The sequence below is a fragment of the Papilio machaon genome, chromosome 19 (genome assembly GCF_912999745.1).
Source record: "Papilio machaon chromosome 19, ilPapMach1.1, whole genome shotgun sequence".
Classification (NCBI taxonomy): Eukaryota; Metazoa; Arthropoda; class Insecta; order Lepidoptera; family Papilionidae; genus Papilio; species Papilio machaon.
In genome coordinates this window covers 4916789-4933616 of record NC_060004.1, presented here as the reverse complement: position 1 = coordinate 4933616, position 16828 = coordinate 4916789, and the positions used below count along the sequence as shown (strand labels likewise).

Here is a 16828-nt window from a genome sequence, read left to right as displayed (position 1 = left end):
TTCACGCATAGATAAACTACAAAAGGAAATCAGTTGTGGTTTTATACAATTACGTTATTGTTACTCCCGTTATGGTAATCATAATAGTCATTGAGTGTGGACTCACTTCATGGTAGTTCAGTATAACAACACTAGCTTCGCAATCCACTTGAGATCAAAACATACTCGAATGATAATGTGAGATGGTTATCTTTGCATGATATTATTATAAGACGTAATAATCTTTAGTTGTAAATTTTTATTTGATCAAACGCGTTTATTATATGATTTACTTTACTTCTATATATAAAAAATTAAGTAATATATTAGAGAATATTTAGTCCATATATGTCGGGGATATTTCTGTATAAAGTAGATATAGGAACAGTTTAAAGATGTAACGATTAGAAATTAGAATAAATCAAACATTTAAATTTTGGATTTCTTATATCTATCTATATATATAAAAGAAAGTTTTGTTAGTTACACTATTTATAACTCAAGAACGGCTGAATCGATTTGACTGAAAATTGGTGGGCCGGTAGCTTAGAACCAGGAAACGGACATAGGATAATTTTTACCCCGTTTTCTATTTTTTATTCCGCGCGGACGGAGTCGCGGGTAAAAGCTAGTAACTGAATAAATTATAGTTGAATTTTGGGTATTCCACCTATCTCTTCTAGAAATTAGGTATCAGTCTTGGATAGATAGTGCAGCTATAGTTTCTACTTCTATACTATTCTTTGGATAATCATAGCTGTTTTACTTCAAGGTTAAGAGCACCAAATGTTAATAATTCATGGAAAATCACGACATATTTATTACTAATTAGCGGTCAGCCGTGACTTCATTAGCGCGGAATTAAAAAAAAATAGTCTATAATATGCCCGCATGCACCAGCTACCTTCCCGTCAAAGTCCTGTCAAAATTGGTCTAGTCGTTCCAGAGATTACCCGAGACAAACGAGGCCTTAAATACAGATGTACAGACAGACAAAAATGTTGAAAATTGTAAAAGTTGCAGTATTTCTCATTATCAGCAACGCAAATACATCACATGTACGAAATATTTTTTTTTTCTCTCGATATTACATACAGACACTCCAATTCTACTAATATGTATAAATGTATAGATATTGATCTCGTCGCCATTTGCGTTCGTTCGTGACTATTTTTGTACATTTAAAATATAATCATCGAATAACATAATAATTTGGAAAGAACAAGTTCTTGTACAAAACGGACTTAGATTGATAAAAAACACATCAAACAAACCGGCCCGGGTGAGCGGTGTCCATAAAGATTCGTATAGAAACCGTGCCTAATCCACTATTTTCGATCGTAAACTCAGCGCACGCGATAACCTGATTATTCACCAAGTTTTATTGTCTTTACTAATTAATACTAGAGAAGTAAGTTTTTCTAAAAACTTGTAGCGTGCTATTCATTTCTCTGTTTTGTCACGCCAAGCCAATGTAAGCCGATGTCGTATTGAATTTACGACTAAGATTCAAATTAAAAGGAGTAAAATATGACTATGCTGAAGCTAGATGATTTCGTTCCTCCGAACTCATTTTACCAAAAATGTTACGAATATTGTAGTTATTTACCTTTAGAACTCAGAGCCTACCCAACATAGGTTGAGCAAGCCTTATTCAACCAGGCCCGTTGCAGGTTGGTTGAACTCACTTATATCTTAGAATTTCTTCGTCGATATGTTCAGGTTGCATCACGATGTTTTCGTTTAACATTCGGAAATCGTATAACACATTGGTATAAAGCGGGGATCGAACCTGGCCGTTTTAGATTACAGTCCGGTCGCTTCAAGTTTTTCACAACTGCACCATCACCTCTGTTTTTACAATTTAATACCATTATTAAATTGTAAAAACAGAGGTGATGGTGCAGTTATCAATTGGACTCTGTGTGGCAGCAAGTATATTAAATATCTGTACTTAAGTGTCGGTATTTTGTAAAAGTTTTAGGATTGTATGGTTTGTACTTGAAATATTCAACAAATAATCAGGAGTTGTAGCATTAAATTATATTCAACATTCCTAATTTTTATTACCATTGTAAAAGTCAGAATTAATAATAATGTTAATTTAGATATGATTAAACATTTACATAACTCTGATATAAAAACTACACGAGACACGCTTATGGCTTTCCCCTTTTTATCAGAAATTTATTAACACTTATAATGAAAGAATAGTTTGTTTAAAAAGTGTTTCAAACTTACTAATGTTATAATTAATTATAATTGATGCAACGTATTTTACGACATGATTATAAAAATGTTATATCAAATGATATAATTTTTCGACTGATATTAAGCGACCAGGGCGTCAGTGACCCAGGGCTTAAGCACTTGATTAACAATCTGCAGGTCCTGGGTTCGAATCCCGCCATGTACCAATGTGTTTTTCGATTTACATATGTACATTTATCTGACGTCCTTACGATGAAGGAAAACATCGTGATGCAACCTGCACATATCTGAGAAAAAAATCAATGATATGTGTGAAATCAACCAACACCCGCACTTGGCCAGCGTGGTTGACATTGGCTAGTCATCCCTAACTTGAGGTAGGGTCCGAGCCCCTCAATGAGGACGTATAGTGAGCTAATGATGAAAATGAATGAATGCATTTATCAACCGTCTAAGATATATGTGAAGTCAACCAGCCCGCACTGGGCCAGTGTGGTTGGATATGGCTTTTTCACCCCTAACATAGGTTAGGCTGCGCGCTCCTCAGAGGGGAGGTATAATGAGCTGATGATGATGAATAAGCGAACGCTCCTGATATATCTGTATTGCTTCTTCCACATTCATACATCTACGCATACATGCACGTCGGTTTCGGGCATTACTCTACCGCTTTTTTTGAGGATTTCATCAATCTGGATTGTATAAGTCCATCTGCTCAGAATGCCGTTTACTTTCGCGCAATATTTATTTCTAATTTATGGATATTCATCTTCAAAATATCTGGCATGGGACTCGGCATAAAACAATAGAAAACTACGCATGTATCCACAAGTCCAGTGAACCATTGACTCGAGCTGTCTCTAATGAATACTTAATAGTATTTTATGGGCTTACAATTATTTATAGACTTTTTCATGCGTTCTCATGGAGCCCTTCCGTTTCGGATCAGTGACTGCAATGCTTTCTATACTTTCCATGAACTAAACAGTTAACAATAATAAAGTATTTTATTCTTTATTCTTTTTGTAGTAGAAGGAAACGGTTTTCTTGTTGCTAATCTTGAAAACAAGGAGGTTATTCACTCGTAAGTCATTTGTCTGTTTGAACGAAAATGAGCAAAAAGAAAGAATTAATAGATCCGTTCGTAGTCTTAGTAAAAACAAAAGCAAAACGAAAGTGAACAAATTTTGTTTGTATAATCCTGGTTTTTGAAATTGCCGTATAAAACATTATCGTCATCTCTCTCAGAGATAACAATATGTTTTATTCAGGGATTTTTGTCTCAAAAATTGTTTTTTTCTTAAATCGATTCCTTGATTTTATAATTCTACAAAAATTACCATCAACGAATTTACAACATTCTATTTTTAAATATTAAATAATAAAATTAACTGTAATAATTTTCAATAAAAATTTACACCAATTAGTTGACTCCTAAACATTATTATTACTGGCAACAGCGATCTTCGGGTACATAAACAAACAAAAAAAAAAACAAAACGATTTGACCCGACCTTTTGTAGGCGCCGTCGAGAGATGTGGGACCAGAAAGGACTTGAAGATGAAAGGAGACGGTTAATTGATCAAACTGTACGAGTGAAAGGGTTAACAGATGTTGTAATTAACACAAAGATCTTGCCGAAAAAGGTTTTTTTTTATTTATTTATATTCGTTTCAATTCTTCGGGGTCGTTTGTTTTAATGTTCCGACTTTTCTCGGGTTAGTCGAGTAAAGAATTGGTCTTTTGAATGGGATTACGTTGGAGGTGATACCCAATTAGTTTTTTATTTCTACTTTTTATTATAAAGATATGAGTAAACAATTACATGAACACCACTAATGGGTATCAGATTTTAGAATAACAGTAATAGTAAAAAACTTCAAACTGTCTAAAAGTTCTTAGGTACTGTTTGGTGGTTTAATAACAGTAACATGTTTTATATTTCTAGTCTAAATTCATGTATTGTGGCTAACTTTAAGTTAACATCGTAAGTATAACAAATAATTTAAGTTATAATCAATATCGCGTAATTGTAAAAAAAAGCTTGAAGGACTATTTTTAGTCTAGGTTCCCTTCCCACACTTTTTAAGGAAAGGATGGGAAGGGAGAGTGGATTTAACGGAGTAGGGGACGCATAGTAAGAGGATATATCCTCTTTCTGTGTGTCCTCTCCTCTATCTATTAAAGGTAGGTAGGCAACGCATCTGCAATTGCGGATGTCTATGGGCAGCAGTCACTTTGCTATTTAGGCGGACTCAGGTGACCGCTTGCTCTTTTGTCACCTTATGATATATAAAAAATCATCTAAAAGGTGCTAAGCTCCGCTTTTTGATAAGACAACACTGTTGATACAAAGTATGTATTGCGATGTATGCGAGTAAAATATGCTCTTACGGAAAACGATTGAGGCTTAGATTTGAATCGTATAATGGTCAAAAAGCTCCAAATTCTGAAAGCTATAAAGCTTTGTTGGTCACACGAGCCGCGCCGCCCGTGCGCCTCATCGACCGGTTAAGGCCACTTCATTGGATCAATTGACCGTGTCGGCGGCTAAATTGTTTTCCAGAAAACTTACAATATACCGAACGAACTCTCGTGACCCCGTGGGAGTGGGCGGCCGCCTTTCGAAATGTCTAAATTTTTTTATACCTACAACCGTTACGCATCATCGGCCGCTGTCAAGTACACTGACTACGGACGTCTGTACTCGCGTGTAAATATTGAAAAGAAAATAAATACGTAAAATCATTTCATTCAATTGATATCAACACCTACATGTCAGAAGACAACTGCTTGAGACATAACCGGCAAAGTATTGTAGTATATAGCTTAACATTGTTAAAAAATTAAATTGTAAGTACCCATATTCAAGTCTTTAATTTTCATTGCAGGCTCGGCCGGCGGCTAACTACAAAAGGAGCAGTAGAAATCCCTCAAAATTACTCGAATTCAATCCCCAAACAACAAACCCGGCAACCTGAGTTTCACAGATCCCTTTGGGCCTCCCCAGTCATCGGACGGGGGGGGCCCGTCGACCCCGCAGCCCGCGATGACCACTCAGGAGGCCTTGGAGCACCAGCACCACCACCTGGGTGGCTCGCAGACCCCCCATGACATCTCCAACTCGAACAACTCGACTCCAACTAACGTATCCTCAAAATCCGCCTTCATAGAGTTACAGCAACATGGCTATGGACCGTTTAAAGGCGGATATCAGCATCCCCACCATTTTGGAAGTCCGGGAGGTCAACAGAACCCCCACGAGGCGTCCGGGTTCCCCAGCCCTAGATCATTAGGCTATCCTTTCCCTCCTATGCACCAAAACACATATGGTTATCATATAGGGTCCTACGCTCCTCAATGTGCCAGTCCGCCTAAAGATGGTGAGTGCTCTTTATTTCTACTAATTACTGTTTAACTATTATTTTTAAAATGATATACGCCTGTATCTTATTTTGTTGCCTAGTTATTGAAGTCTATCCTGTCGTTCTATTTGAAAAACAGTGATAGCAATATGCAATTTGGACAGAAGTGTCTTCACTGAAAACTTAACGACTAAGTGTCACAAACTATTTATTATTCACACATTTAGCTTGTATCATATCATACCTATTTTTCTACTGCTGTAATATTCTTATGAAATTGAGTAAGTTTTTTCTTTTTTCTTTTCCCTTGTCTACCCTACTATTATGTCATGATTGATAAAAGAAATTATTTTGATTTTTGGAGGTGTGAAATTACCATTTTCTTTTGGGGACTATTTTGTCATATGGTTAGTTTTGTATTTTATATTACTTAAATCTTATACTAGCAATTCGCTCCGGCATTGCACGAACTGCCGTCCTATAAAATGAATCAACTAACAGAATTTAACTGAACTAGCTAACAAATGACGAATCATTATGAAAATAACATCTTAATAATTTGCTAAAAGTGTTTAAATTATATTTTTAAATGACATAAACTTCACAGTGATACGACGTAACGTCATAATACGGTCCGCGGTGATACGGTTGGAAAACGCGTCATGCTTGAATGTTTGATGAAGCGTCCTCGCCTATAATTTTAATCCTGTGTGAATTATTTGACACGACACGTAACCGTTATGACGCATCAAACTTTAACCACAAAATATTGATGAACAAACCACTAGTTTGCATTGTCAAATATATTGAAAATGTCTATTTCGACACCACGTGAAAAGTTTTGCAGAGTTTATAAAAATATATACATGCATACAAAGATATTCAAATTTTACAGAGCGGGCATTAGAAATATTTTCTTAATAAAAAGTTAAGTACAGGTAACATGTACATTTCGTCTGGTTTTGAGTAAGTTGAAAGTCTTTGGCAGATTTATATACATAGTAAGTACCAGTAATTGCCAAAAACAGTTACTTTTAACGTTACCAGAATTTGATTTGTATACATTTGTAGTTAAGTCTGACTGTTGGTTTTGAGTAATTAAAGCAAATTTCATTAACAGTTTCTGTACGGAGATTTAAATTGAAGATATCAATTCGGGTCGATCAAAATTAATTTTAATTATAAAGTCCGCGTCGTAATTTTCAATTTATCGGACGTGTCACTTCAATTCGAGATAAGAAATTAACTGAACTACACAAAACTGTGTCAAAGTTTCCGTATACACTTCTAAAATTGATGTCGTGTGGCCGAATCGTGGACAGCCGTAAGAAAAATAAAATAAAACATTTCGACACGCGAGCACTAAGTAAAAACGCGCAGTGTTTTTTTTATGCTGACCGTTAATACCGTGTAGAGGAAATTAAACCGTAAATGTATGCCTTCCGACATACGTTTCCTGCTCAACGTGGAGAACGGCAAGGTCGCTTTTCCAATGCACGCTGTATCATAGTTTCCCAAATGTATCGTGATTTCTCCTAGTTTTCCCGTTCAACGAAGGCCGTTGGTTTTAGTGTTTTTTTTTTAACTTTATGTAACATTGGTAGGAAACTGATTTTTTTTAGTTTTACATTTCTTAGGATTAGCTTTGCGTTTATTTCTTAGTACTATTGTTGGATTAACGTGATAAGAAGTAATAAGTTCATTAATTAGAGGTTATAAGTGTTCACTTTCGTTTCTTATTGTGTACCAATTTGTGCGCTCGAGACATGTGCAGACGTTGCGAAACAATTCATTTATAAATTATTGACCCGGCGGCTGTTGTCTTCTTTTATAACTTCATTGACTTTCGTAGGTCATATCATGTTTGCACGCGAAGTTTTTTTTAGGTTACATTCTTGTATTTTGATGTGAAACAAATATCGTTGTTTATTATTTATAGTTTGTAGGAGAGCTAAAGCATGAACAGAATTACTGATTAACGAATATTTATAAATTATTATCAACTAGCTGTCGCCGGCGACTCCGTCCGCGTGGATTAAAAAAATACTTAAACCTATGTGTTCTTCCAGACTATGTATTACATCTGTACCAAATTTCATCACGATGATCCGTTGAGCTGTTCATTTATTAAGATTTTTTTCTAACGTATTACGATTATGTACGAGTTTTAGGAAGCTGTCATTTTGATCCCTTTAAAACTTCCAATTTCGACTCTGCTAAATGATGTAATAAATCTAGTAGACAACAGTGGTAGGGGCGATTGCATTAAGTAGGTTAGTAAATAAAACAGTTAATTGTATAATAGGTTAGGGTCCATTGATATTACAGAATGTTCGTTTTGTATTTATACATTTTTTGTATTCTATTCTTGTTTATACGGTATCCGATTAACATTGATAGTTTTTTTCCTTAAATGTCATCATAGTTTTACATAACATAATAGAACCGAAAAAAGAAATAATTACCTTATAAGATGAAACGTATCTATGAATTATTTATAAAGTTTACTATTTGCCTACCATGATTACGTATTTACGAGTAAAAGTATATACAGGTTGTTTGATTTATAGCCCAACTAGCTGTCGCCCGCGACTCCGTCCCCGAATTAAAAAATGACCGCGAATTAAAAAAAAACATAACAAGTACCTAGACTATGTGTTCTTCTATACTATTATCTACATCTATGCCAAATTTCATCGAAATCCATTGAGCCGTTCTGGAGATACATTCAAACAAACATCCATCCATCCATCCATCCATCCATTCATTCTCATATATAATATTAGTAAGATAGACATGTTTCATTTTGCTTTTATTGACCAATATTCCGAAATATAAACTCAAGAGACGAAACTTTGTCTAAAAATAAAAAGAGGCAGACATTTTTAAAATTAAAAAAAAATCAACTTTGGTGTCTTAAGCGAGGTAATTCAATTATGAAGCATCTCTTCCTGATACAATACTAATGTAACGAAATAAATAAAATAAATTAATACGTAGTCATCATTAAATTACGGTCATGCGAATTGGCCATCCTTCACAAATTTAACAAACCAAAGAATGCGTTACGTAACATCGTTAGGCTAACTTTTACTCTCTTGCCTTGATGTTGTGTTGCAAGTCAGTCACGCAAACATCACCGGCCATTAAGGATAGAACATCTTTGAATGTCTTAAAGAACACGAGAAACTACTGCGTGATTGTAAATCTAGTATTATATCTAATCCATGCAAGCTGTTGATATTTTGAGACTGTCAGAACATGATTTGTAGTTACTAGGCTTTCATAAATTTCAATTATAACTATCATGAGATTTAAAATCGGTAAAATCAACAAAACTATGCTTGAATAGAATGACTTAAGTAGTCGTTTACCAGGACTTTGTAATACAGATCTAAGTGTAGGCAAATTTCAATGTTTTGTCGTAAAGGTAGAAATATTCTTCCCCCATTTTTTTACCGTCTACTCTTTTAACCTTTCAGTTGTTTAGTTTAATATTACCTTTCCTTATAAACATGTGCAGTATAAATATTAGTACATAATGCACAGATCAATTAACGTTAGACTCGTTTATGGTTATGACAAATAGCCACAGATTAATCTTTCGTTTTGTGTTTACACTAATATAGTTTTACGTGTATTTAATTACCTTATGTTTGTTATCCAATTAGGACGTTTGCGCAGAGCTTTTTTGTGGTGATATTTGTACTTATTTACTTTTTGTGTGCTTCACACTTAACTATGCTGTAGGAAATAATTAATTAAAGGTTAACGGGATCTAAAAATTTAAACCCCAAAAAATATGTATCACAGAAGTTTCGAAGTCTCTGTTGTTCTGCTAAGCTCCAAGCTGAGATTAACCTTATGTTATTATGTAGTCGTAGTTGTTTCACCGACAATTAGATGTATATTTTCGAATACAAAAGGGCTGAAAAAGTAACTAATTAAGAAATTTTAAGACAAAAAACTAGCATCTGTTTTCCTTCCACAGACTTCCTAAATAAGCCATAGCTACGTAATGCAATAGAAAAACAAGAAACAAAAGAGTACCGAACAGGCAATTTATCACCGTTTACAAGAACATTCCGGCACGTAAAGTCAGAATATTTCGTCAGGCACTTTGAGCCCCCATACCATGTTCATTATGGTTGTAATACCAGGAATCGAAACTTGGTGTTCTCGCTTCATTTTGCGAAAACATACATGAAATACCATTTCATAGTGCTGATTATTTAATACCATTCGTAGGTTAAGAATATGTTCACTTTGTACACTATATTCTGTGTATGCTATTGTAGAATATCTTAGATTAATATTAGAATCTTTTTAAAACACGAATGTGAGTGCTGTTAAGTATCATATACCATTGGTTTCTGAGACCAAATTCTTTCTATAAAACTTATCGTCATCCCTTTCATTGTCTTTGACAAAATTGAAATAAAAATATGTTTTAAACGGTGATTTTTACCATTCCAAGTAATGTTCTCGCTTAATTTCCTACTTTAGCTACATATCGACACTCATTCCCTATTAGCTCCTTGAATTATTTTAACAGTAGGTACCTACCTTATTATAAAAGTAGTTACCTATAGTAAAGAATATTTAGTAAACTGCTTACTAGTTTTCTGGCTTCAAGACCAAAGCGTATCAACCTTAACTACTAGTTGTTATAAAAAACCTACAAAATCAAAAAAACTTTCTTCAACAGCATGGTCAATAAATTATAGAAAATCGACAAGCGAGACGTGTTTCACTCGTTGAACTATTATTTGCATACTAATATATCCGTAAACTGAAGAAATCAAACTTGTAGCCCTCCGATAGAAAGCTATCAGACAACTGTTCCCGAATGGCCGGAGGTCGAAAGAAATGTATAATAACATGTTATTCGTTCGTTTTAATTATTGCTTCACGTTGAAATTTTAACGTTTTTCGTAGAAAAACTCTCGCCCCGAGCGGACGGCACGCGTGTGGTACAGTCGGCTTGACAAGTGCTTTGTACTTATCTCTAATTATAAATGTCTATGATTTTTTTTAATTGGTAATTCTATTTGATGCCGTACGTATTGATTGGTTATATTAATACTCGGTATAAACTAATAATAGATTTGTAACACATTAGAAATGTACAATTAACACATGAAGAGTGAAAGAAATGGACAAATTATTCTTTTTTTTAAATAAAGTGTTAGTAGTTAGCAAAAAAAAAACAGATTAATTTAAAGTATTATGAAATAAAATTAATAAATTAATCTGTAAATAAGATTTCGTGTTCGCAAACACAAGGAATATTTCAAACGTTGCTAAATATTTTTGAAAGTTAAAAGTCACTTTTTAATGTGACATTACATTCTCTTCAAAATAAGAATTAAGATTGGGATCAGATTAGAGTCAAAAGGGTTCCTAAGGCGAAGAATACGGCACACCCCCAAAAGTTCTACGAGGCCATCACTGGTTCCAAAATAGACATACTTTTTTAAGTACAGTTAGCAACAAAATTTGTGAATAAAATTAACCATTTTAATAACAAGAAGACTAAAATATTTTAAATCTATCAAGCTATCGATATTTAATTAAATCAGATGTCATATCTATATATATAAACGAAAGTCGTGTTAGTTACACCACTTATAACTCAAGAACGGCTGAATCGATTTGACTGAAAATTGGTGGGCAGGTAGCTTAGAACCAGGAATAGGACATAGGATAATTTTTACCCCGTTTTCTATTATTTTTTTTTTATTTCGCGCGGACGGAGTCGCGGGTAAAAGCTAGTACTTAATAAATGATAAAGTCAAAAAACATCGGAAGAAGTATGTAGGATGTTTTGTGGAACAAAGCTCACATGTTGATGTTCCTTTTGTTATATGTATAATCTACCATACCCAGTCTTTTAATGGTACTAAGGGCGACCCTTAATGTAGATTTAGTTTTCTAAATAACCAACTCCGAATGCGGTAGTGAGATTGGTAATGTATGCATCGTTGATACTTCAACTGAAACATTTACTTATTCACAGTTTTATAAGAATAAAAACAAGATAATTAGAAGCGGAGAAAGTAATTATAAAATTAAATTCGTTCCTCTTAAAACTATACAGCGAGCTTCGGGAGATGTTTTTTTCTTCTTCGCTACAAAACGCCCGTTCGTCAGCTTCACCTCATCGGGTTAAGTAGACGAGAGATTTTTGTTTAAACGATTTATAATTGCGGTTTATTTTATACTTTATTTACATATTAGCGGACAAAGACGTCATGAATTAAATTATACATAGTTTAGTGAGTAATTTACTGTCCATTTTTTACTATTATACAATATGTTTAGGGTCTATTTTTATATATGTTTTTAGGGTCGTAGGGGGTAGGTGTTGTTGATACGATAAAAATTTCGTCGTCAGCTATTATCTGTCCCTAACGAAAGTTTCGTGGCTACCCAAGTTAAGAGTGACAACGTCTTAATCAACCACGCTGGGTCAGTGCGGGTTGGTAGACTTTACAAAGATCTATGAATTTATTCGAATTTCGTAGATTTTATTTAAATTTTTCGCACATTTATTTCGTGATCGATTAATATAAAATTGCGACTGAATCGTCCGTCAGTCCCGGTCGTCTACACCTCGTCGGCGTAACAGAAAGTGTTTTTTATGTCGATGGATAAATGTTTTTGAAGAAGGGTTTTTATTTTTATTTTTTACTTGCCTCGTTTTGTGCTCGGTTTTTCGGTAGGCGGACTCTGGGCGGAGCGGCCGAGCAGCCTTCAGAGATGCGCTTACAATGTACAGATGTTAAATATTCACTTTCCTTAAGTTTAACACTTTCCTAGTGACTTGTTACAAAATATTTTACGTTAATATTATTAAAATTATTGGTTTATCAATAATTTAACACGCTTATATTAAACGCTGATAGTTCAAATGTCGTAAAATAACGCATTATATAATCTTAGTATACATGGTAAAAATCAAGATTTTTACCTAAATTAACACAGGAAAACGAAGCTTGTCAAAGTATTTCTAGGTCTATTTTAGTTACTTACATTTATATGTATATATCCCAAAATCTATTAATAATGTACGTGACTGTACCTTTATAATAATACATTGGAAAGTGTAAAAATAAGATAATAGTCGAAACAATTATAGATTTTACGCAAATTAAACTCAAAGCGAAAATTTGTTTTTAGTTGACCTTATACTTTTTGGGATACGCGTATATACTGGTTTTTATTATTACAGTTTGATTACCGTTACGTAAACGAGAAAGACATGTTTTTAATTATAGTATAAGAAAGAAAAAACAGCCAGCAACAATTTATCAATTTAAATATCAGTATTTAGATTCAATTACTTCTAAAAACCTAATTTAATTAAAAAAATTAAATTATATTGTGGTTCAGCATTTGTATGATTTTACGAATGGAAAATTAGCAGAATTTCAAAATCGATATAATTAAGAATATCAATAAAACTTAAAAGATACAACACTAGTAATCTATCGACAACTCGGTAATGTAACATCACTACTTCTCAGGGGTGTGTCCGTACCTCGGGCCCTCAGCATTGTTTTGTCTGTCTGTCTGTCGGATGCCGACATGCGTATGTGAATACATGTTCTTGTATACACAAGTATAACTTTTACTCAACTCATAGCATGGGAAACTAGCATTAGAAAGACTATCTAAACACTTCCAAAGAAAAAAAACCTTTTTTAAAACAATAATATTAAAAAAGTAATACAGGCTGGTAAAATTGTGTTAAAAAAAATGGCAAATTAAAACAATTTAAGACGACGTTCGAAATTCAAATCTTTGCCGGCCAAGCGTGAGTAATGATTTCCCGCGATATGCAAAATTGTTTGCTAACCCGTGCTCGTTTATCAAACACCGGCAAGCACAATAATACTGCCTTTATGACTCTTATTACCGTACTCGAAGTGACGTGATAACTGATTTCATGTGCAAAACCTCTTTGCGGAATTCGATTCGTGTAATACACACCATGCAAACTGCGCTAGTGTGAAACAGTTTATAATCTGTAACACACATGTCAATTATTTTTGTAAACATCGAAGCGTGACTTCTGTCTTGTAAAGCTCACTGAATTAAAATTGTTATAACAGAGTATATAAATAAAGTATATAAATAAATGAGTTTAAATAAATTTACGGCAACTTAGTCCCCCTATGCGTTAGTAACACGTTCGTTTTTTGTAGAGATATCTTCAGTATCTTGATTGTATAAATTTGTAATTGCCATTTTAACGACATGTAGGAATAAAAATATATTACAAAGTGAAATAGGTTATTAATGCATACAGAAATAACGATATATATTTTTGACAAGTGATGTCACTTGCGACGTTAGATTAGCAATTCAACTGCACTCTATTTGACTTGTTCATTGTGACTTTTTGTTGATATACGTTGAATAATCGTTAGGCTACCATTAGTGTGACTATAAAAAAACTGTCACATAGGACACTGCGTAAAAATGAAGAATTCACTGATATTATTTTAGTGCATGAAACCTTAACCTAAAACTTTATGCTTTAAATTTAAAAATCACAAAAAGTATAGTGGCACCATAGACGAGTTCCGAGAACTAACGTTCTAAATTAAAAAAATAAAAAAAGTATGGTATCGACAAATTGTGTATGGATACTCGACTGGAATCGCCAAAATCGGCGGGTGTCGGTCTGTTGGTCTTGCGGCGATCAGATACGGCGATACCGAGGCAGTAATTACAAGTTACCACTGACTATTATCAAGTAGCGACTCGCTTTCATATATTTCACAGAATGGATGGCGCAGCCTTCACGAGCTATATCGTATGGCTCGTATATTTATTTTATAGATTTATTACATCGTTTTGGGTTCGTTGATTTATTACGCGGGGTGTGAGTGCTGGCCGAAAATGTTTGCTGCGATATATTACTGTTTGAATTTAGAACATGATATTAAACTGTTAATATTTAAACTCAGTTTACAATGAGTAACAATTTTCAATTAGATAGACAGAGAAGAATAATTCAATACTTTGTATTTTTAAAACGTTTTTAATTAGGCTAAGAATAAATGATAAACCACCACTTTATCCAAAGTTCGGTTTCCGTCTCGTCTTCATATTTAAGGAAGTAATTACTCTATTTCTACGTAACCTAGAATCGCGAAGTCGGCAAATGAATTCAGTATGCCAACAATATTTCATGTTACATCGTACATTCACGCGTTAAGCGACGCTATAAATTTTAACACATCTATTAACATTTTTAGCGCATTTACCATCTTTTTAGCGTTCACACAATGTAGACATTTCTATGTCGAACAATGGTACATTTAAACTTCTTAAATACCTTGATAATATATTATTATTTAATATATAATTATTACTGTAATTAATTGAATAATTGCCTTGTTTACGCTAATGTTTTGAATACATGTTTTAACTAAATTTATCCTTTTAAAAATCTTGTTTATATGTTGATTATTAGGTTCTTACATTGATGATACATGATATTAGTAAAAGATACCAATCTTAATATTTTTTTATTTCTGTTCCTATTCTCTCTATAATTTTATTAAAAAAAATCGTCTTTACGGATAACGAAATCTTATCTGTTAGGTTATTATTTATCTATTAATTTCTCTGATTTAAAATGTATACATTTTCAGTGTACTATATTATAATAATTCATTTTAATCGTTTACCGTCTTTAATATTTTAACGTGTACGGTAACCCTTTTTAACTGTTTGACTTTGTTATAGAAAAATGTGGTCTCTCCGACGACCCCGGTCTACGGGTGAACGGGAAAGGCAAGAAGATGCGCAAACCTCGCACCATTTACTCCAGTCTGCAGCTGCAGCAGCTCAACAGGAGGTTCCAGAGGACGCAGTACCTCGCACTACCCGAGAGAGCCGAGCTCGCGGCGAGTTTAGGGTTAACTCAGACACAGGTAAGTTACTATCGATACACAAAACACTACTAGTAGTGTTCCAGATAAATTTCTTAATTTGTTTTTAAACTTTTTTTTATTTATTATTGTAAACTAATTAAACAAGGATACACTCACGTCTAGTAAGTGTAGCCATTTTTCAATTAATTTATAACTTTTTTATTGTGATAATTTTTTGAAAATGCGACATCTAACTTCTGTACGGTCTACAGATTATAATTATATTATATTATAATTCAAGGGTTCAGTCATTGGTTTTAATTCGAAACTGCTTCGAAACACAACAAACAGACTAAAAGCTTGATTGAGTTGAAAACACAGTAAAAACATATTGGAACACATAGATACATTATTTGGTCACTAAGGTTGGTACTTAGGTAAGATTTCTGATGCTATTAGCTAGCTATTAGCTGATCACTTAACGAATCTGTTCGACAGTTAGACTATTACTAGTACAGTAGGTAACAATAACATTAGGTATCTTTTCGAGTGTATGATAATAAAAAGGCAGTACCGTCGGCGCTTATCCTGCATTGTAATTATGTCACTAGCCCAGTAATTAGTAGACGAGTGTGTTCGTTCACTTAGATTTTTTTTCTTCGCTACCTATTGAAATCAATGTGCAAATGAAATGAGACTCTAATTTAATGGTATTAGAATAAATAGTTGTGCGAATATATTCAAACCGACAGTTGATTGTGGAAGGTGTTATTAAAAGACATTTTCTTTAATTTCTGTCAAACACTAGTCGGTTTCTAAGTTGTAATTATTTTCAGTTGTGTTTTGTTTTTATGTTGCGTAGGTATTTGTTACGTTGTGTTTAGTGTGGCAAAGCACCTTCACAAAACGAATTGTTATTTATCTTTTTTGAATGAATGATAGCGAGGCTGTATGAGGAAAATAATAAATTATGTACAAAATATTAATAATTTAATTTGCACTTAAGAATAAAATTAAAATTACAGAATAATTATTATTTTTAATTCCTATGAAAATTATTATTTTTTTATTTAATCTGTGGTAGACCACATACTGTGTAATCGAAACAAATTGTTATGCGCAAAAAGGTGTTGGTAACAATATTTTAGATTACAGATTAATAGAAATTTAATACGATCGCAGCCTGCGTTAATTGTTCTTTGAGGTTAATTTTTGGTCTTTTTTAAACAAGAAAAATATCGTTCATTCTGTGACGTAAAATTTTTAAGACAATACAAATTAGTCATCTATACTTATATGATTAATTTAACTACTGAAAAATACAATAAACAATCAAAGCGCCATTCCTACTATTATACTACGATGATGAAAAAAAGCTGCAT

At 33.4% G+C, this 16828-nt stretch overlaps 1 protein-coding gene across 3 annotated transcripts in view; it reads left to right on the top strand.

Annotated features, from left to right (window-relative positions):
* Positions 1-16828, top strand: part of LOC106715212 (homeotic protein distal-less) — an 85650-nt gene that overhangs the window by 10306 nt on the left and 58516 nt on the right. For all 3 annotated transcript variants that reach the window (XM_014508443.2, XM_014508442.2, XM_014508440.2), the window contains exons 2-3: positions 5083-5574; positions 15319-15506. In XM_014508443.2, the coding sequence (XP_014363929.2) occupies positions 5241-5574; positions 15319-15506 (522 nt within the window). In that variant the 5' untranslated portion in view covers positions 5083-5240. The remainder of the gene's footprint in view (positions 1-5082; positions 5575-15318; positions 15507-16828) is intronic.